Genomic DNA, 23782 nt, shown 5'->3' with positions numbered 1-23782 from the left:
GACCCAGAGAATTCTACCCCCAAACTCTTAGAATTAATAACCAATTTCAGCCATGTAGCAAGATACAAAATCACACAAAAATCAGTAGCATTCATATATGCCAATAATTAACTCGATGAGAAAAAATTAGGAAAATAGTAACCATTCACAGTAGTATTGAGAAAAATTAAATACCTAGGAATTAACCTAACCAAGGAAGTGAAAGACCTCTACAAAGAAAATTATAGTACTCTGAAAAAGGAGATTGAAGAGGACATGAGAAAATGGAATGATATTCCCTGTTCCTGAATAGGCAGAACCGAATACTGTCAAAATGGCCATACTCCCAAAACTCATATGTAGACTCAGTGTAATCCAATCAAAATACCAACATTCAGCTATTTAATCTTAGACAAAGGGGCCAAAACATATGTTAGAGGAAAGATAGCCTGTTCAGCAAAAGGTGCTGGGAAAATTGGCTATGTATATGCAGCAGGATTGAATACTTTATTATTTCATGCTGGTTTATTCCTTTATTACTTAATAAAGACTGTATTTATTCTCCTTTTTCTCCTAAATTTGAGACCTTAATTTGGTAATGTGGGGTTTGTGATTTTGCCTCAGGCTTTTTGTTGTTGTTGTTTTGGTACCAGAGATCGAACTTGGGTCCTTCTGCTTGCAAGGCAGGCAGCGGTACCACTGAGCTAAATCCCTGGCCCCTGCCTCAGGTTTTAAAATAGATGTTTCTTTTAAAAATGCAAGATACATTATTTATTTATTTATTTATTGGGGGGGTACCAGGGATCAAACTTGGGACCTTGCACTTGCAAGGTAGGTGCCAGAACTACTGAGGTAAATCCCCAGCCCTACATTATTTACTTTTTGATAGAACAAAAAAATAAGATGACTATTTTTGAGTAAATAATGAGCATAAACATGTATTAGTACTTCAGGAAATTGTAAAGTGGTTCTTTAGGTTCATTTAAAATCATGCTATTAAGCTGCCAGTTTTCTGGAAGTAAATAAACATATTCTATTCTTGCTACCATTGTCTGCTTAATCCTTAGGTGTGTTCTCTATGACAAATGGATAATGGTTTTTTAAATCAGCTGACTTAGGTACTTAGATTATGATATGCTAATTCTGTAGCTTAACTTTATATAAGTCATTTGATTTTCTTGTGCTTGAATTTCTCTTAGAAACATGGAAAACACAGGGATTGGATTGTGTGGCTCTGGAGTCTTCCACTCGGTAGAGAAATCTAGAGCAGAAAACAATATAGTTATGTTCCTGAAGTCAACTAAGTTTAGCCTTCTTTGTTATCTCTTCTTTCCTACTTGTAGATATCACAGAGCCTAGAAGATATCACAGTCACTTGTAGGTGAGCTAGTTTAACTTAATGGTTTTGGATTCATATGTTTAAATAACTTTTCTTGGTTACAATACAGGTAGTCCAGATTTATCCAAAACATAACTTTCATGCAAACAACTCTCCTCTAAGTATTTGCCATCTCAGTAGATGGCTGCACCATTGAACAATATTCAGGCCTACAACCGAGAGACACCCTTGATTCTTCTCTCACCACCATTCATTCAGTCCCGTCATTTCAACCTTAAGAATATATTAGGGTTATGATCGCTTTTTAAGTCCTCAGCCTGTACATTTCAGTCATAACCACTACCTTACCTGGAGTACTGAGTGGGTTCCTGATATCCTTATTTTCTCTCCTGACCTTCTCTAGTTTACTTTCCACATAGCAACCAGAGTAATTCTTTAAAGATAAGTCTAAGTGTGTTGTTTTCTTATTCAAAAACCTAATGTTTTCCCATAACAAAGTTCTTATTAGACTTCCTATTATTTTCCTTCATTCCCCTTAAACTATACCAATCTGTGTGTTTTTCCAAATACTCCAGCTTGTTTCCACTATAAAGCCTTAGCAAATAAAACGACATTTGGTTTTTCTCTTCCTGGAGTGTTCTTCTTCTGGGATACATACACTCCTCAGAAGCATCTTCTGACCTTTCTACCTAAGCACCTACCCACATCTCCATGCTCAGTCACTCTCTGTACCCTTTGCTTTAGTTTTCTTCCTGGAAATCATTTGTGGATATATATATCCTCATGAAAATGGAGCCTATTTGCTCACTACTGGTCTTTGGGACTTAGAACAGTCCTTAGTACATAGTAAGTATTCAATAAAATTTTATTGATTTTCTGAATGACATAGGTGGCCATAGGAACTACTCTGTTTCTTTTCAGTCATTGTGGGATCATCATCAGGTAATATTAGAAAGGGTCAAATTGTCCATTGGCTCATTATAATTACAAAGACTATTAAGTATTTATAATAATGGAAAAATTTATACAACACTGTTTCCTATAGGTGTTCATTTGTTTTGTGGTACTAGAGATCAAAGCCAGGACCTTGCACATGCTAGGTAACTGCTATACTACCAACCCTTCTTATAATTTTTAATTATACTATTACTTCAACTTTTTATTATTTATGTACCTATTTTGTGAATCAATAATGTTTAGTAAATATATATTTTAAGACATAACACAAAAACCTGGTGTATTTATGACATATAGTTTTATATTTGTAACTAAAACATTACTGTTAATAAGGGCATCAGTGAAAAAAAACAGAAAGGGTTTTTGAGACCTGCTGAGTTGCAGAAAATTCCATTTGTGAAAAAGTTTATGTAAATCTTTTATGAATGAAGTTTGATTAAGTAATTCCACTCCTTATTAGGAAAAAGATTTGGGTGGAATTTGGCATTGGCCTTCAAAATTATTTAAAAATCTTCTGTACCTTCAAAGAGCTGTACATAGTTGCCACTTAGCCAGAATTCAAGGTTATGTGAAAAATACATTTTTGCCCTATTATGAAATAACTGACTTTTAAAAAAGGAATATACATAGCCAAATGTTAGAAGTAATTATGTAAATGTGTGAAATATGGTTGGGGCAAACCAAGATTGTATGTATTATAGAGGGAAACAGCCACTTGGTATTAATTTCCTGTTACTTTTACTAGCATATAGGATTTCCAGCTGTTGTTGAATACCTTAAAATGAAATTAATTTTTATATCTATAAAGATAACTTACACATGTAAAATGATTAATAGCCTACTAGTGTTTATATGTATTACTTCATCTACCGCTGCAACATCCCCATGTGAGACAGCTAGTGTTACCTTTGCTTTGCAATGAAAAAAAGCTTGTTTCAAAGGACTCCTAAAGTTACACAACTAATAAATGGTTTAGTTTGAATTCAGGCTCAGTTGTTCTGATTCTGAAACCTGAACTCCTTCCATAACATACTGCAAGTGATCTGAAGTTTAATAAGCCATATGAGAACAGGTCCAAGATGCAATGGTATCTCTTTTTTTAAGCATCTGTGTTCCTAGTTGACCTGAGTGATTGATTGACTAGAGCGAAGTGTCTTACAATGCTGAACAGTCTGTATCGCAGGAACCTGATTGCAATGGACTCTTATTAATATGATTGTCAGCATTTCATTGTTTCCTGGGGAAGTAATATGATTTGTTTTTTAAATTTATTTTTATTTATTTATTTATTTTTTAATTTTGATTTTTTTCCCATTAAGTTTATTGGTACATTTTAGGTATAAAATACAGTTACATTCATCATTGGAATCTTGTACCATTACATGAGTATCTTGGTTCTTATTTTTTTACCATTCCCCTGCCCTCCCTTCACCCCCTCCACCCTTCCCTATTTGCGAAGACTTTGTTTCCATTTTTTCCCCTTTCTCATATTTTTTTCTTTTCCCTTTTTTCCTTTCCCCTACCCCTCCCACTTCCCCTGCTCCTTTAGACCTTTCTTGCTATTACACAATATCAATTATACATTTTTTAAATTACAGTATCAATATCTAGGAGACATTACCGCAGATTTTACAGAATTTAAAAGGATATAGAAAGCATATTTCAAAAATCTTTTTTGAAATAAATTTGACAACTTCGAAGAAGTACCTTGGAAGACAAATTAATGAAACTAACTCTGGAGGAAATATAAAATTTGAATAGCACCTATTAAAGAAAGTATATTCCTAGCTTGAAAACCTACCTATATGACAACAGCAGGCTCATATACATTTTAACTGATAAATTACATCAAACAATTAAAGCAGAAAGAAGAAGGAACACTTCTCCCCTCATTTTAGGAACTCAACATTGTGCTAATCCTAAAACTGGATAAAGATAATAGAAGAAAAGAGTGTGAACATAGATAGAAATTTGTTTAACAAAACAAACTATTAGAAGTCAGATCTGGCAGTATGTAGAAGGTGGTTTTGTTATAGGGATGGCAGTGTTGGTTCAGCATTGGAAGATGCACCCCCAAAAGTCATCATTTTAACAGAGGAAAGGAGAAAGCCATATGATCCTGTCACTAGTTGGAGAAAAAGTATTGGACTAAATTCTACAACTGTTCATGGTCAAAGCTATCAGGAGACTAGAAGTAGAACAGAACCTTCTCAGCAGATTAAAGACATGTACTTCATACTTCCAGCGAGAATGCCTTATATGAATGGAGAAGATACAATACTTTCTCCTTAAGGTAGGGAACAAGGGCAGATATGCTTACCCTTTATCTGTCAATTACACTTTGAAACCTAGGCCCAACCAAAACAGTCTGGCGATAAAATGACACAATTAGGATAGGATTGGCAAGGTAGAAGCAAAATCTTTATATGCAGATGAAATGATCACCTACAGAGAAAATACTAAGAAATCTCTAGGAGCCCCTAGAACTTGTACTTGAATTTAGCAGAATTAGAAAACACAAGGTATATATAAAAATTCAAGTCTGTGTATACGTGCTATAAATGAAGAATTGGATATTGAAATTTAAAAGCTATGTAGGAGTGCAAAGGACCTAGAAAAGTTAAAACAAAAACAAAAACAGTGTTGGAAGATGTTTAGTACCTAATTTTAAGACTTCTTCTAAAGCTACAGTAATCAAGGCAGTGTTGGTATAAGGAAAGATATATAGATCATTGGAATAAAACAGAATCTAGAAATAGAACCACACATATATGGTCCACTGAGTTTTGAAAGATTATTTAACATTAGCATTTTGTAGAATATAAACTCAATTCAAGACCCAAGGAAGAGGTAAAAAATTAACCTCAACCCTTTATTTCCATACATGAAAATAACTTGAAGGGATCTGTGAACCTAAATATGAAAGCCTAAAAGTATAAAACTTTAAGAAGAAATTATAAGGGAAAATGTTTATGAATTTAGGGTAGGCAAGAACTTCCTAGGATACAAAAAGCATGATGTATAAAAGAAAAAATTGATAAATGAGATTCCATCAAAATTGAGAACTTTAAATGACATCATTAAAATGAAGAGTAGTCCTTAAACAGACCATATTTACAATGCATATAACCTATGACCAGAATATATAAAGAACTCTTACAGCTCATTAATAGACAACCCAATTAAAAAGTAGACATAAGAAGATGATAAATAGCCAGTATAGCACAAGAAAAGTTGTGCAACTCTAGAATCAGAAAAATACTAATCAGTACAGTAACAAGATTGAATTATACACTCACTAGGGAGATGAAGTTAAAAGTTTTAAAAGCCTTGTCATGGCTTTTTCTTTTTGTTGGATTCTCCCCCTTTGCAGTTAATTTGTCATGCCCAGTGGATTCATTCTGCTGGGTTTCCTGGGGTTGTGATCCTCATTGTCTTTTCCTAGGCTATTGTCTAAAATTTTTTGGAGAGCCGGTTTGGTATTCATGAAGTTCCTGAGGTGCTCTTTATCATGAAAGTATCTTATTTCTCCATCAATTTTGAAAGATAGTTTTGCAGGGTACATCAATCTGGTTGGAGGCCGTTTTCCTTTAGGGCTTGAAATACATCACTCCAAGCTCTTCTTGCCTTGAGGGTTTGCATTGAGAAGTCTGCTGTGATTCTGATGGGCTTTCCTTTGTATGTGATTTGTTTCTTTTCTCTCACTGCTTGTAGAATTTTGTTCTTCTGTTGGATTTCTGGAATCCTAACTATTATATGCCTATGTGTAGATTTTTTTTGATTAAGGCTAGCTGGAGTCCTATATGCCTCACTTATCTGAATGTCAAGTTCTTTTCCCCTGCTTGGGAAGTTTTCTGCCATCACTTCTGTGAACAGTTTTTTTATGTCATCTGCACTCTCTTCTGTTTCTTCATTGACTCTGATCAGTCTTATGTTATTCTTCTTTGCCCCATCTAGCAGCTGCTGGATTGATTTCTCGTGTTCCCTTACAATTTTAGAGCAATTTTTCTTTTCCTGGTCACTAATTGCAATCTTATCTTCCGTATCAGAAATTCTATCCTCACATTGGTTCATTCTGGTGTGCAGACTTTCGATGGAGTTTTTAATCTCCTGGAAATCTATTTGCATCTGTTTTATGGATTCCATTTGTTTCCTATGTTGGGATTCCATCATGTTCCTCAGATCCTCTATTTTTTCATCTGTGTCCTCTCTAGATTTATTAATCATGTCTTGCACCATGAGCACAATCTTTGCTGTTATCTGAGTAATTATTTCTGATTTCATTTTTCCCAGATTCTCTTTTGTTGCCAGTTCAGAGAGTCCAGGTGGTTGAGTATCAGATTATTCCATCTTGTTTCCCTTTGGGGTTACTGTAGGTGATCTGGAAGTCTGTTTTTGAGTTTGTTTCCGTGTCTTCTTATTTCCATGGGGCATGAGGGGGTGTGCTTCTGGTGCCTGCACGGCTCAGCCTCTCTGCCCTAGGAGCTTGGGATGGGGGAGGGGGAACTTCCTTCTGGGTGCAGGGACCGGCTTACCTTCTCTGCCCTAGGAGCGTGGGATGGCGTTGGGGAGCTTCCCTAATATGATTTGTTAATGGCAGGAAATTCTAATGTATTTTAGTCTTAGGTTTATGTGAAAAGATCCAATGAGTACTTTGATATTAACTTTGTGAGTACAGTCTTTTCAGCCTAATAAGAGTAGGCATTCTCTGGGATATGTACAATAGTAAAATTGCTTTTCAAAGGATCAATTTCTAAAAAAATCAGCATCCATGATTTAGGGTTTAGTAGAAAACATAAGTATTAGCATTAACTAAAGAAAGCTCATTTTCAGCCTCAGTATCATTAGAAACTCTTGTATACTCTAGGAAGAATTTAAAACTTCTGTTTGTGTTACAAATGACTCAAGTTCTTCTAGTCAATAATTTTTTTTTCTTAAATTCTTTTATGGGTACATTTTAGGTATACAATTCATTTACATTTATTATTGGGTACTTGTACCTGTACATGATGTATCTTGGTTCTCATTTTTTTCCTGCATTACCTGTGCGCCCTTCACCCCCTCCACCCTTCCCTATTTACATAGACTTCATTTCCATTTGTTTTTCTTTTCTCATAGTTTTTCCTTTCCCTTCTTTCCTTTCCCCTTCCCCTCCCTTCACCCCTACGTCTTTGGACCTTTTTTCTTATTTCAAATTATCAATTATTCATTATTCATTTTAATCATTTTAACCCTTATTTAGACTCTCAGTTTCTCACACTAGAGAAACTATTCAGTATTTACACATGTGTGTCCTATTTATTTCACTTAAGAGTATGGCCTCGATATGCATCCATTTAGCTATAAATGACTCTAGTTTTTTGTTCTTTGTGGCTGAGTAGTTCTCCATTTTATAAAAAATCCACATCTTCTTTTTCCAGTTTCCAATTGATGGGCACTTGGGCTGCTTCCAAGCTGTATAAGCAATAATTTTTTTAAATAGTAAAAGGAAAATAAAGTATACAAGTGAAGGTCAAAAACTATGGTGACTGTTTAAATCAAAAACCTTCTACAGTAAAAGATACATTGCCAAGAATGATGGAATAGTGTGTCAGAAGCAAGAAAGATTATTTTAAATATTTTGAGGGGATTGTGGCAATGTATCTTTTACTGTAATAAATTTTTAAAACTTTAAGCATTCATTGCATATCTTGATTACCTCATATATTTTTCCTATGTAATAGAAAAATATAGCAAATGACACAATTATTGATGTATTAATGAAATCTAACTAACTTTGAAGAATATCTAACTTTCAAGATTACACCAAAAAGCTGTTAGAGGTAGGAAATGAATTCAGTAAAGACATAAGGTGTAAAATCAGTATACAAAAATCAGTAGCATTTGTATATATTAATAATGAACTCTCCAAAAAAGAAATTGAGAAAGCAATCCTATTAAAAATAGCTACAAAATAAATAAATTTAACAGAGAAGGTAAAACGCATGTATACTGACAACTAAAATATTGATGAAAAACTCAAATAAGACACAAGCACATGGAATAATCTCTTGTATTCATGGATCGGAAGAATCAATATTGTTAAAAATGTCCACATTACCCAGAGTGATCCAAGTATTCATAAAAATTTCAATGGCATTCTTCACAGAAATAGGAAAAAAACTTAAAATTTGTACACAATCACTGAGACTCCAAATGGTCAGAATGAACAAAGCTGGAGGTATCATATCATAATACCTGATTTCAAAAATACATTTCATAGCTACAGTGATTACAGCAACATGCTACTGGTATAAAAACAGACATATAGACCAATGGCAAAAATTAGAAAGCTCATAAACAAATTTACACTTTTATTGCTAGTTGATAATTGACAAAGATGTTAGGAGCACACAGTGGAGAAGGGATGATCTCTTCAATAAAAACTGGATATCTACATGTAGAAGAATGAAATTAGACCCTTATCTCATACCATATATAAAAACTAACAATGAATTAAAAACTAAAATGTAAGACCCAAAACTGTAAAACTACTAGAAAACAAGCAAAAAGCTCTATGACACTGGTTCCTGCAACAGAGTTTTAGATGTGACTCCCAAAGCAAAGGTAGACAAATAAAATTGTATTAAATTAAAAGCTTTTGTACAGCCAAGGAAACAGTCAACAGAGTGAAGAGACAACCTACAGAATTGGAGAAAGTAATGCATTTACAAATCATATATTTGATAATGGATTAGTATTCAAAATATATAAGTGGCTCAATGGCAAGAAAACTAATAACCCAATTTTTAAAAATAGGCAAAGAATCTGAATAGATGTATCTCAAAAGACATACAAGTATCCTCCTGAAATATGAAAAATGTTCAACATTGCTAATCACCAGGAAAATACAAATTAAAATGGCTATTATTAGAAACATGAAAGATAAATGTTGGTAAGGATGTAGAGAAAAGGGAACCCTTGTACACTTTTGGTGAGAATGTAAATTAGTTTAGCCATTACTGAAAACAATACGGAGAATTCTCAGAAATTAAAATGGAACTGGCATATAACCCAGCAATCTCACTACCGGGTATATAGTTAAAGGAAATGAAATCATTGTATGGAAGAGGTATCTGCATTCCTTTCTTTATTGCAGCATTGTTCACAATAGCCAAGGTAGAGTCTCAATCTAAATGTGTATGTGTATATGTATTTCAATACCATTTGACCTTAAAAAAGAGAAATCCTGTCATTTTTGACAAACTGTAGGAACCAGGAGGACATTATGTTAAGTAAAAAAAGCCAGACAGATAAAAACAAATACTTCATGATCGATCTCACATACAGAATCTACAGAAATTCAGATGACAGTACTAGAAGTTATGAGATAAGTACCAAATGGTAAATATAGACAATACATTCTGGATCTATTCCCCAGTGATTTTCAAAGTTGCTTTCCTAAAGAGGTATGATTTGAATCTAGGCAGTGCAGTTAGGGGAATATTCTTGGCAAACAGGGTGTGAGCAAGTGCCATCAATGAGAAAGAACTAAAAACTCCTCCCCTAGAGTGGAAATGAAAGATTGGGCTCCAAGGTTTGGGGCTGAAATTATGAAAGACTTTGAAGGTGAGGATAATTTAAGAATTTAGCACTTAGAACACTTATTTTAACATTTAAATTGATATGTAAACCAAACATATCTAAAATTTGTTTGCATTTTGAATGTGTGTCTTTGCATGTGATGTACTTTTTTCTGTTTGAGCTCATTTTCTCATTACTAGTCAAGGTTATGAGTTGTATTTATCATAAAAAAAAAAAAAGAGGTGCCTGGAATGTACCTCAGCAGCACAGCATCTGCCTGGCAAGCAGGAGTCCCTGAGTTGGATTCCTGGTACCAAAAAATAAATAAATAAAATAAAATAAAATAATTTTTAAAATACCCAAACCAGGATACTTTTGAACCTGTCACAGAGGCTATTTGTCTTTATTGTCAATAAAATAGCTAGCACAATTTTTACTGATATTCTTTTGTTTTAATGGGAATTTTGGTGTCTAAGTTAAATATGGAAAAGCACCAACTTAACTAGTTACCAGTTCCTCGAAGAAAAATATTTTCTCCTTAGGCAGATGAAAATCTACACATGGAGCTGATAATTTTCTTTCATTTTTTTGAACATAAAATTTCATAATACATTTTCAGCCCTTTTTTGGAATATGCAACTATAGTACTTTTTTCTTATTCATTCATTTATTCTGAAATGGCTTTCCTTTTCCTAGGAAGAGTGTGAAGTTAGAGGATGTAAATGAGAATTTGTGAATACAACTGTGGGTGTATCCCAAGTTACTACAAATTGGGGAAGCCTCACCTAAAACTTTTAAGGTTAAACCTGTATCCTCTGTTTTCTGATACTGTATCTTCACTTTCCCTTTTAGCATTATTGTGCCTTTTAATTTTTCTAGCCTGACAACTGAGATCAGCAATCTTAACCAGTATGAGGTTATAAACTACTTGAGTCTCAATGTTAATTCCCTTGATTTCATTTCTTCACTTGTTTTTAAAGACCAACATTTAGTTACTTAAGAGTCCTAAAAGAGCATTTGCAGGAGGCCCTACTAGCAAACAATTCAGACCATATTTAACCGTTAGTAATCCTGCTCAATAGTTAAGGGCAAACTGGGAAAAGATAAGGACCATGTGGGACCTGAAGTATGCAAACATATTTAAAAGGAAGAGGAAAGGCTTTTGGATCTCAGGTTACTCTGGGTAGACAGGTAGGCATCCATGTAGAATGTTAACATTTGGAGAATCTCAAAGTATATGGAATTTCAGTGTTCTTTCTTGTACATGTATTAGTAGGTTTGAATTATTTTTCAAAAGGAATTGTTATCCAAAAAAGCCTCAAATGACCAGTGATATTTTTTCCCACATTAAAAGTGAAGAATCCTTTGGTATTAATGTCATCCATTCTTTTGTTCCTTCTTCCCTGATGCCCAGCATTAATTGTACTTTAATAAGGACTGAATTTGACAAGCCAGCATGTCTACTAAGGAAAGATCATTCCACAAATCATCAATGTAGCTTTGTTTATTTGCAGCTCTCTTCATCACATCCAAGTTGTCCATTTTATTTTTTCAAGTTTGAAGTTTCTTTTCCATCAACAAGTAAAATTTGGGTTAATTACACCAACTACACAAGCTTATGTAGAATCTTTTCCACTTCTCAAAACTGTTGAGTTATGTCCATAATTAACTGCAGTGCACTCCTGCACTGCTTAATGCTCATATTGTAGGAAAAGTTATTCTTAAAATGTTGTAGTAGTAGCCATAAGGAATGTCACTGACTCTGACACAGCCCCTGACATATAATTAGTACTTTGTGACTATTTTTTGAAAAAGCGAAGAATGAATCGATGACAAATGTTAGTTACTGACCACCTACCAAGCCTGTAGACTAAGGGCTTACTGTTTTGCCTCATGGAATTTCACAGCAGTTTCATCTGAGTATAGGTTCTATTGTTACTCCCTTTTTAAAATAGATGAACTGAAGCTTAGACAGCCAATAGGCAGGTGGCCAAGCTAGAACTCTAATTGTAGACATCACCCTAATCAGATTTTAGTCCCTATACTTCTACTTTCAATAATAGCACTTCTATCTATAAGATTTTTGCTTTTTTGGGGAGGTCAGTCTGTAAGAGAATGTTTGGAGGTGTTAAGTTAATCTAATTTTAAATTAATCTTGGCTTGGCAAGGAGGATCTATTTCCTTTTCTTGTTTTTTCTATTTCCTTTCCTCTGTTCTATTTCCTTTTCTTCGTATTGTTCAATATGATAGCCATACTAGCCACATATGACTACTTACATTTAACTGTTAATTAATCAAAATTAAATTTAAAATTCAGGTCCTCAGCTCTCTTGGCTACATTTCAAGTTCTTAATGACCACATATTGTCAGTGTCTACTGTACTCGACAGGACAGAAAGGGAAAAGTTTTCTCATTACAGAAAGGTCTGTTCAACAGTGTTATAGAGATTCCAGAGTTTTTACTGGAACTCATCTTCTTCCCACCTCCATGTTTTTCTTCATAAGTTGCCCAGGCTGGGCTCAAACTTGCAGTCTTCCTGGCTCAGTCTCTCAAGTAGAGATTACAGGCATGTGCCACCATGCCTGGATAGGGTTTTCTTTGAGAGGTGATTGAACCTAAGGAGTTACAACTCTAGTTAGAGCCTGTGGAAAATAGGTTCCCTTGTCACCACACTTCTCAAACAGCAGTACTCTTATTTTTGGATTTTATCAACTTGTTTAAAGTTAGGTTTTTGTAATTATTTCCTACTGGCTAACAAATTATGATGATGAAAAAAGTATTTGGAGCAAATGTAAAATATTAAGCACTGCTAAAACAAGAAGACAAATATGTATAAAGCAAATGAGGGCCAGGGATTTAAGCAAATGGTTCTGTATGATTAGAAATTATTTTACTTTGTTCATCAGTACCTCAGTGCAGAAGGCACAGAGGAGAAAAATAATATACTTTTAAAGTATAATTTTTAATGAAAGATTTTAAACACAAAGCATACACTTTTAAAAAATAATAATCTAGGAATTTTTCAATGAAATCCCATACAGAAATTTATAAATGAGACATTTAATCATCTGATTATTATAGAAATGTTTCTTTAATCCAGTTCATAAATTTGCCTGGACCTCTCTCTCTTAATATTGCCGCTACCTAAGTTGGAATGCTCAGACCCTGGGCAAGAACTTTACCACCTTAGGGTTACATTGCTCATCTGCCACCTAAGGCAGCGAACTAACCTCTCTGAGATCATCCCTAGTATTTACATCCTGTGATTCATAGACTATGTCAGAGGTTAGAGGAATGCTTCCTGGAACTTTGGCTATTTTTATAGAATAGGTGTGGAAGTATAAAATTGAATGGGAGGATTTACAGAAAAACTTAAATCTGTATATAACCTACTATTTTCCCAAATGAAAAGAAAAATGAGGTTATTTAGCCCAAAAAAGAGAAGGTCTATGGCTTGATTCAGTACTTACTAAAAACTATCTTTTTTTTTTTTTTGGTTCCAGGGATTGAACTCGGGTCCTTGCCCTTGCGCAGCAGGCAGACTAAAAACTTATCTTAAGGAATATTTCTCATCTTCAAAAAGTTGTTATTTTTCATTTTAAAAAATACTTATCTAATGTCTGTCCTGCTGTTGCCCCCTGAGCCTCTCTTTAAGGGTAATGTATCTTGATAATTATTTCAGCCTCAATGCCACCTTAGAGCCAGAATATAGTGAAGCATTCAGCCAGTACTTACTAAATGAATACACAAATGAAACTTCATTGTATAAAAATAATAATTTCTGACATATTAGAAAGTTGTACACTTCAGCATGTATCTATCATTAGTGTATCTTAGTCACCCTTTGTTTTTCACTTAAGAGAGGGGTGCTAATCAAGTGAGTAATGGTTTACCAGTTGCTATGGATTTTTGCTGCTAGAAGTTTTGTGTTATCTGGAGAATGTCATATACCCCAAACATGTGTTTAATTAAATAACAGACAGGATAAAAATAAGTGCATATAATAAAAATGATCTTTAAAAAGTAATTTTGGTTTGACTTCAAAATATGACTTTTTCAACAAAATTGACTTTCCTGTTTTCTCATAACAAACGATTGGTATTCTTTAGAAACATTACATAAATGGCTTTTTCTTTGGATTCAAGAATGGCCCTAGAAGTATCTTTCTGGATATGTATATGAATATATATGACAGAATTGGGATTTGTTAGCTATATTAGAGCTGTTTGTATATTTTTGTGTGTGTGATGCATAAGATTTTAGAAATATACTATGTTGGATCTGAGAAGCATGATATATTGTGTTTTATCTCACCTTGTCTTTATAGAGTGTAATTTCTTGAGGTTTGAAGTTATCTTGTTCAGTACTTTATATATCCAAAAATACATTTGGCACGGAGTGGGCACTCAATAAGTACCACAATTAAAGAGGAAGTGCTTTTCAATAAGAGGCCTTTTGGAGCCAAATCTTATTTGTAGGCTACTTAGTTTCTAGGTTAGTTAAAATAGTCTTATTAATTGTTAGTAATTGCAATATTAGATCTTATTTTTGTTACTTTTTTCTTTTCTTTTTTTCAGGAAGAATCTCCAACACAAGATAGAATATAGACATAGTATACTTCAGGGTAAGTAATTCTACTTCAAGGAAATTCAAAAAGAAACCTTTCAATGATTCTCCTGTTCAACGTTGTTACACTTGCCAGTTATTATAAAAACTTTTTTAAACTTTGCATCTGTGAGTGCATTGAACTGCTGATTTTAGTGACTTTTTTTAGATTAAAAACACTTCATACCTTTTATAGAATTTTCTTTGTGTCTGTTAGAATTCTTTCATTTGCAAGTACCTGAACTCAAAATTTCAAAGTAGTCTAAGTGATAACGAGAACTCATTGACTTCTATAACTGAAAAGTCCAGAGGTAGGGCTGGATTTAAACAAGACTTACTGCTTTGGCTCATTATCAATATCTACAATATTGCCCAAAGTCCTAATTTCCTACCATCGTTCTGTCTTTAGAGAAGTATTACCATTCTAAGGCATTGTTGCCTAACTAAAAGACTAAATGCACCCTTATTGAGCTGAGGCAATGAACACTCTGTTTACATCTAAGGAGAGAGTGAACAACTTTGACCATCATGATTCTTAGTAAAAATAATGAAACTTACTCTTTTTACTATCTTTGATTGCATTCTTGCCCTTGAACTAATCACTATGGCCATTTTGTTGAACTAGGGCAGAGTCATTTTGATCAGAAAGAACCACAGGGGTCCCTGATAGAAACTAAACTTTGGGAAAGGGAGGAGAAGGGACAGACATCAGATATCCATCTGTTGTTCTCTTTACATCAACCCATTTCACCTTCTGTTTCTCCTGCTTCTGAACTCTAATATTTTTCCTTTTAACAACTTCTTTGTGATATTTATATAATGTAGAGACCAGTTCAACAAACAATATCTGTGCCCTCAAAACAAGAGAATAAAACACATACTATTGAGGCTATCCTCACTTGCACTTCTGTGTACATACATAAAACTCACTTATGATAAAGTTATGAAACTAACTTCACAGTAAGATAATTCTACTTGATATTTTTTATTGTAACTAGTGCTTTAGCACTCCAGACATAAATACACTCCATCTCAGTTAATAGCAGATTAAATGTTTCTTTCTTAACATTTAGATCTTTTATCCATTTTGAATTTTTATACAACAGACAGTGCTCTTGCAAGTTTTATGCAAACTGCTCTTTTCATCACTTTAAATCCAGATGCCTAGATACCATGTTGTATGTTTCAGCTTGCCCAGTTAGGGAGTACATGCATAGAGGTGCTTTTTCCCTTCTTGCTTTCAGTGTATATTTCTTTTGCATGAAACACTAATTTTTATGGTAAAGATAGACATTTTAATTTAAGATTATGTGGTAGTCACATTGATTTCAGAGTCCTGCTTCCTGAAATTATTCCCTTGATTCAGGAAATCTTGTAACAATTTAGACTGACAATTTCACTGGACCAGTGTATTTACTTTTTTATTACCCCCAGGCTCACTTAACACTGAAGAGCAGAAACTGTTTCTCTAGAATCATCTTCACAGAACTACAAACAATTTTAAAACAGGAAATGTCTGTGTAGATAACAATTGCAAATATTTGAAATTGTTAATTGAATCACTACAAGAAGAGTATTATTTGGCTTCCACAAAGTAGTAACTTGATAGCATTTAAAAATCCGTTAAGAAGTATCTATAGGATATCACTAGTAAAGAACATAGACCTGAATTCCAGGGAGCCTTAGGTCATTATTTTGTTTATTCATTCGAAACAAAAAGTACCCATTCTTGTGAAGTAAAGTGGATGAAATTTGACTACCAGCTATACTGAGTTCTGTTACAGATAGTTTTGTTAGTTTCTGAACTTCCTATTAAAAGAACATAAATGTGTAAAAATAAATATCAACTATAAAAGATAATATATAAAAACATTTTTTGAGGAAACAATTGAGATTCTTCTGATTAACAGCCCTTACTGCCTCAACAAGAGAGCCTGCTCAATAAATTGCTAAAATTTCTAGTGTTCACTGAGGCTTGAAATCCTTTCACATAGCAAGATTTGAATAAAAGTTTCTTATCTTAGGCAATTCATTATATTGATAGGCAGGCTGGTGATCAGAGATGTAGCCTGAAAAAATTTCTGTAAAACAAATATGTTCAATTTAGAAATGTTTCATTTATTCATCCATTCATATATTGAACAAATGTATATTAATTGCCTTCTACATGTTAAGCACTGGTGTAGGAGCTGAGGGTACAATAGATGCAAAGGCCTGCCCATGTAGAATTGTTACAAATGTGGGCAGTATACATATATTACATGATGTCATGTGGTGATAACTGCTGAGAAGAAAAATAAATCTTTATGAGAACAGAATAGCAAGAATGTGGGGGAAGGAAGTACCATCTCCCATAGAATGGTAAAAGATACACTGTCTGGTAATTTGACATTAGAAAAGCCAGAAGGAGGAGAGCAAGCCAGGTGATCATCTGAGGAAGAGTATGCCAGGGAGTGGGAATAGCAGGTTCTAAAGCTCTGCAGATGATCATACTTATATTCTTCTAAGAGCAGCAAAGAGCAGATAGAATTGGAACAGGGAGAGTAAGTAGAGAGTGGCAGGAAATGAGGGCAGGAAAGCTAGCAGTGCGCCAGTTGTGTAGGGTCTTGGAAGCCAAAACCTTGAATTAAGGACTTCAGGACTTATTTAGAAGGAGATAGAAAGCTATTGCAAAGTTTTCTGGCTTCTTTATGGATAAAAAAAAAAACTAGAATGGAAGTAAAAAAGCCAGTTAGGAGGACTTTGGATCCAGGAAGGAGATGATAGTGTTTGAACCAGTGTTATAGTGGATGTGGTGAGATGTAGTGAGTACACTTCCAAGATGGAACCAATAGGGTCTCTTGACATATTGGAGTTGGGTTTTCAGTAAGGGGCATTCAGGATGACTCCAGCCAGAAGGTTGGAAGGTTAGAGGAGTCATATTGAAGACTAATAAAAGAGTGATCAGATTTGAGTGAGGCAACTCAAGAGTTTTGTCCTGGGAGTTTAGGTTCCAGATGCCTGTTAGTCATCCAAATGGAGATAATACAGGGAAGTCAGAAATATGAGCCTGGAATTCGGGGCAGTGTGTCAAAGCTTATGATACAAATTTAGGGATTTAAGGTATTAGACTGGATGGAGGCATGTAAGGACTGGGTTAGAGAAGAGGTCCCAGCCTGAAACAAGGGCATTCCAAAATTTAGAGATTGTTAAGGAAAGTCCAGCAAAGGAGACTGAGAAGGAGCAGCCAGTGAGGCAGGAGGAGAACTTAAAATTGTATCAGCTTTACATCTATTTTTCATATAAATCCTTTAACATAATATCTGAATCTAAAAGGAAACTGTACTGAGGTATCATTAGCACATACTTTGGTAGTCATGTACAAGCGCATCTTACAAAAAACATTTGTATGAGGTACTTCCAAGGGGAAAATAGACAAGAACAGAGGTTGGTGTTGTGCTCTTTTGGGTCACTTTCCCAACTTCTAACTACCTTGGAGTCCCAAGTATTTCTTAAATGCATTTTGCCATTTTTTAAAATGGGAAATTGAAATTAGCTAGATATAAAACATTTCCTCAAGATGTTTGCTGTGAGGTAAAGATATGTAAACAGATAAGAGTATTGCAAGATTTCCCTTATGGAACTGATGGACTTCCTTTGTTACATTAATAAGAATGATGTGTTATATATCCTTTTAAGACTCAGTTACCAAGAAACTTGGGAAGAAATTTGATGCTCAGTTTATAGTTATGTTAAAAATTGAGGTTGGAACTTATATATTTTACTCTTTATGTTCTTAGTTTCTACATTTATTTGAATTTTGTTGTTTAATTATTAAGATAAGCTATCTTAAATCCTCTTTGGAATAAGCAGTGGTATATTTTGTATGGTAGAACTTTCTTGGGTCACCCAGCAGACTAATATTTTTAATTCATATATCTGCTGTTCATCAGGGATTGTCCTGTATCACTAAGATTTCCAGGTAAAATCTTCCTGGTTGGTTCTAAAATGTTTCATATCATCCTAGAGTTTCTCACCACTTAATTTCAACTAGCTTGGCTGCTCACTGTGAAAGAAGCATAAAACAGAGTAGAGTAAAGGATAAATGAATTTGGAAACAGAAGAATTCTAATATATATATTATTTATATATAATATATATAATATATATATATGTTCTAATGGCTGTTACCATGAGTCTTACTGAAACATGAACTATAAGAAATCTTAGAGCCATAATACTAACTTTCCTAAGTACCGAAGGTTGTATCTTCTTGTTTGCTTACAATCCTAGTGTGCCAAGCCAGACTTTGCTAGATTTACTATGAAAACAAACCGTCCCAAATTTCAGTACCTTACAACAACAAATAGGTGTATTTCTCCTTCATGGTGCACCTATGAGTTGCCTGTGGCTCTGCCCCATGTATATTTTCACTCTGGAATTCAGGCCGAGGGATCAGCCCTTATCTGGAACATGCTGTTCATGTGGCAGAGGGGAAATGGCCAAGCAGAACCACAGAAAGACTCAAAGCTTCTACTTTGAAGTGGGGAACACGCTTCTGCTCATGTTCCTCTGGCCGAGTCAGTTCAGTGGAGTGTGTGTGTGTGTGTGTGTGTGTATAGTGTTATCACAGGAAGGGGCACTGAGTAACTGGAACAAAGTACCTTCTACCACATGGTAATGTAGGGTAGCATGACTTATGATGTTACTAAGGAACCATAATTTTGACTCTTACGGGCCATTTTACTCCCAGAACTTCATGATAAGAAAAGTTAGTATCATAAATAACAAACAATCATTTTAGTGCCCTTTTAAAAAATTTGTAGTGTTAAGCTATCTACTAATAAAATTCTTTTTGATGTGGAAAGACATTTTACAGAGAACATCTCTAATCTGAGGTTGAATGGCAATTGATATGTTGCATACCAATATTCTACTTGTCAGTGAGAAGTGTTTCAGATGAAGATGATGCTGTTGGACAGCCCAATGAGTATGACCTGAATGACAGCTTTCTAGATGATGAGGAAGAAGAGTATGAGCTGACAGATGAAGATTCTGACTGGGAACCAGGAAAGGAAGACCAAGAACAGGAAGATGTAGAAGAACTTTTGAAAGAAGCAAAAAAGTTTATGAAAAGAAAAAAGTAATTCTTCCTGTATTAGGTTCACATTTACTTTTTCCCTATGGAAAAATTCAGGACCGTGGGAGGTGTTTAAGTGATCGTTTTCTTTCTTTTGATAGTTGTAACTTTTGCTATTGACTCTTTGCAAATAAAACATTGAAATGTCTGCCTTTAATGTAGCAAGTAGAATTAATTTTGTTATCTTGCCCTTTCTTTCCTATTTAAGGTATCTGGCAATAGGAAGCAGACAAAGAGGTTGAGTAATAATTAATATTTTTCACGTACTTTATATAATGGCAATAAAAAGTAAAAGCCATAGGTTGCACAAGACTTTGGTGTTTTTTCTTTTTTTCCAAAAATTCTATCTTTATAATAGAGTACTATGCAAGTATAACTAGGAAAATTACATGGGTGGGGAAGCAAGATTGCTGTTGTAGTTCTGCAGCCAAAACCAGGCTTCAAAAATGGCAGCTATTACATACATAATGGCTATTCTTTTTTCTAGCACTCTACATGTGAACTTTGTAATTTCTTTTATTCTTTGAAACTTGGAGAAATTTTTACCAAATCAATACTGAAAAAAAATTCAGCTAAGTTATAGAAATGTTCACCTTACAGGAAATATTATTTTGTGTCCCCACATTTGTAATTTACTGTATATCTGAGTTTAAAGGTAGAAAAACTTGAAGAATTTGACATTTTTTTCAAACTAAAGGGCACCCTATTAGTTTAACTCTTACTGTGCTGTCTTTGCATTAAGAATACAAAAATAATTTTAACCATATTTTCTCAAAAGACATATTTCTTTTATGCTCAAATGAAAGTAGCAAGTTATTTGCCAGGGGTTAAGATTCTGGCCTCTGATATAAAGAAGTTCTCCAGTTTTGTGAAGTATATCCTTATATTTCTGTTATTAAACTTCACCAGGCTTATCAGTATCATTTTAAGTAACTTTAAATTCTTAAAATATAGTTTAAAATTTTAAGAATAGGTATGTATACACAGTGCATGATATATATTATTGGAATCACTAATCAGTAACTCAGTTGCATCCTTATTAAACACTAATTTTTTCACTCTAAAAACTTTTGCCATGGAAGAGGAAAACAGATTTATAATTTTGTTCTCTTAGTGTTTTAAAATATCTCTCCAAGTAGTTGGAACAGTATTAAAATTTACTTAAACTGAAGCAAGGTCAGTAAACATTACTCTATACTATTACCTGTGTTCTGACTATTGTTATTTGGGAACTCATTTTTCCCTTATTATGTATCTTTAATCTCAGGCTTGACAAACCAGTCAATAAATGTTTGAATTTATTTTCATTCTGCACTAACTAAATCCTTAAAGGGCTCTTAATCCACTCCTAGGTGCATACTCAAAGAAACTGAAAACATGTCCACCCAAGAACTGTACACAGTGTCCACAGAAACATTATTCTTAATAACCAAAAAGTAAAAATATCCATCATCTGATGAGTGAACAAACAAAATGTGGTATATCTGTGAAATGAAATATTATTTGGCCATAAAAAGAATGAAGTACTGATAGATGTCTAAAATAGACAAATCCATAGAGACAGAAATTAGTGGTTACTAGAAACCTGGACAGGGAGAACAAGGAGAGACTACTAATGGATATATGGTTAGTTTTTGAGTAGTAAAATTACATAGGGGTGATAGTAGCACAACTCTGTAAATATACTAAAATCAATGAACTGTACATTTCCAAAGGGTGAATTTCATGGTATGTCAATTACATATCTCACTAAAGCTGTTATTAAAGAAATAATGCAAAGGATAACACCTGTATTTTAGGAATAGAAAACCATTTAACATCAAAAGATATTCTCAGTAATAAGTAATAATGCTTTTTAAGTATAGTTTGATGCAACTTTTGAAAACATCCTGAAGACACTTTTGAGTAAAACAAGTGTTTAAATATGCAACTTAACTGTAGTATAATGACAATTTGCCACTTGTAACTGGACTGTGTTTAAATCTGTGATGATGACATTACCTGTCAGTGGTCTCAGGAGCAATATTAACATGAACTTGATTCTTTAATTAATTACTATCCTAAACAGTGAGTAAAGCCAGTTCTCTCCATCACGATGTGGGACCAGGGATTTAGCTCAGTGGTTCTGCCGCCTGCCTTGCAAGCACAAGGTCCCGAGTTCGATCTCTGGTATTAAAAAAAAATGACTTTGTCCATCATGATGTTCAAGGAACTTAAACTGTATCCCACCTTCCTTTGTCACAGTGAAAATGATCACTTACTTAACATACACATTTTTCACTTGTGGGCTTAATTCTAAATGCAAATATTTTTGGTTAACTTTTTGGAAGGAGGAGGATTGTCCACAACCTTGGGAAACTGGAGACGTGCAGATTTTTTTCTAGAACACTTGGACCCTGACTCTGCTTTCATTGCCAGTTGAGGATGGCCTTGTTGATTCTGAGTTTTTTTCTAGAATTAGAAGACCTTTGTGGTTGTAAACATTCATTGTAATGAAAGAAGATAAATTCTTTCTTCTTTCACTATTGTAAAGAACCATAATTCTTCCGCAATGGTGGTGTAAAGCTGAGAAAAAATGTATAGGGACTTTTTTTGCAGCTAAACAAGAGTTGAGGCAGAGTTGAGGGACACAAGCCTACCCCATGGAAAGGGGAATTACACACCTACAAGGTGCACACAGCCTTGCCCTGTGCAATACTTCACTCCCATGAAGTTCTCCAAAGTCTGTAATGATGTGTGCGTGTGTGTGTGTGTGTGTGTGTGTGTGTGTGTGTGTGTGTGTGTGTGTGTGGTGTGGTGTGGTCGTATCCTCCCAATCTGCAAAACTAACCTGCCAAGTTGCATTTCTACAAAAACATCTGGAAAAAAGTGATAAGTAATAATTATGGCTGATGTTCTTTGCCATCCTAATGTGCATAATAAACTATTATCATAGCTATATTTGTAGTTGTGTTCTAGACCTGTTGCAGGTGCTGGCACTTCAATGAAGAACAGAGTCCCTGTTTTCAGTGTGCCTACAATCTGGGACAATAGGATGTTTATTCACCTCCTTCAAGAATTTGTCTAAATGTCTGAGGCCCTCCTAGACCACTCTAACATTTCACTTTCCTCCATGCCCCACCCCAACACTCGATCCCCTGTCCCAAGGTCTATTTGGTCCACAATACTTACTTCTTAATGTACTATGTAATTTATCTATGCTTACTGTTCTTTCTCACTCCACTGGAGTGTAAGCTCCATCAGAATAGGGATTTTTGTCGAATTTTTTTACTGGTACTTTCTAGTGCCAGAAATAGTACGGGGAACATAACTGGCACTGCATACATGTTTGTTGAATGGATATGTGTCATCAAGGTTCATGACAAAAAGAAGTGTAGCAAGAGCAGAAGTAAGAGCATGGAGTTTTCAGGAAGAAATGAGAAAAAATGATATTGCCATCGCTGGAGAAATTCAGAGATGAATGAAAAGATGAAAGGGTAGGGGTTTGTTTTGTGTTGTATTGTTCTTACAGAGAGAACATAGGACATGGTTTAATAAGCAATTGTAACCTCTGGAGAGAGATTCAGAAAGTTGTGAGTATTAAGGAATGGAAATTTGTACTTCTGTTAACATTTTTTAACTTAACAAAATTTATTAAAACAGCAATTCTCAACTTTCCCATGGATCAGAATCCTCTGTGAAGTTCTTTAAAAAAATACATGCTGAGGGCTGGGGATTTAGCTCATTGGTTCCGCCACCTGCCTCGAAAGTGCAAGGTCCCAAGTTTGATCCCTGGTACTAAAACAAACAAACAAACAACCATGCTGAGCTCTATCACAGAATACTGGTTCAGATGCTCTCAGGGGACCAGTATTAATGTCAAACAAATAGACCTTCTTCATGCTCTGTACTTGCTGGCATCAAGGAGGAGAACAGGCCATATGAGCCACTTTCATGGGTCACTAATGGGCTTGGTGCAGCTGTGAAATTAGTGTCAAGCACATTTGGAGATGACTCAAAAGAAAATCATTCCAAGGTTTGGGATTGGTCTGGGAGACTTTCATTTTTCATGATGCATAAAAGATGGAAATATATGAGTCAAAGTAACTAATATTCTCTAAAACCACGTTCAGGACTTCCACCAGCATCCTACATTACTTAGAAACCTTTTTCTGTTAGTGTGAGCTTATCTGATGAGCTCAGCTCCTCACACTGGTGGCAGCTTCACCACTGGAGAACTT

General features: G+C 34.5%; 1 protein-coding gene across 7 annotated transcripts in view; it reads left to right on the top strand.

Annotated features, from left to right (window-relative positions):
• The window catches only part of Aplf (aprataxin and PNKP like factor), a 113956-nt gene extending 90732 nt beyond the window's left edge, over positions 1 to 23224 (top strand). For 4 of the 7 annotated variants that reach the window (XM_021262522.2, XM_021262520.2, XM_013073998.3 and 1 more), the window contains 2 exons: positions 14416 to 14462; positions 19367 to 23224. In XM_021262522.2, coding sequence (XP_021118181.2) covers positions 14416 to 14462; positions 19367 to 19569 — 250 coding nt within the window. In that variant the 3' untranslated portion in view covers positions 19570 to 23224. Of the gene's footprint in view, positions 1 to 14415; positions 14463 to 19290 lie in introns of all 7 variants that reach the window. The other 3 variants (XM_021262518.2, XM_021262516.2, XM_021262517.2) reach the window with 2 other exon arrangements.
• The last annotated feature ends 558 nt before the right edge of the window (positions 23225 to 23782 follow it).

This window comes from Heterocephalus glaber, unplaced genomic scaffold, assembly GCF_053883595.1.
Source record: "Heterocephalus glaber isolate CG9 unplaced genomic scaffold, H.glaber_assembly_v1.0 deba00001457, whole genome shotgun sequence".
In the NCBI taxonomy this organism is placed as follows: Eukaryota; Metazoa; Chordata; class Mammalia; order Rodentia; family Bathyergidae; genus Heterocephalus; species Heterocephalus glaber.
Note: the sequence above shows the minus strand (reverse complement) of the source record. Positions and strands in the feature narration are given on the sequence as shown.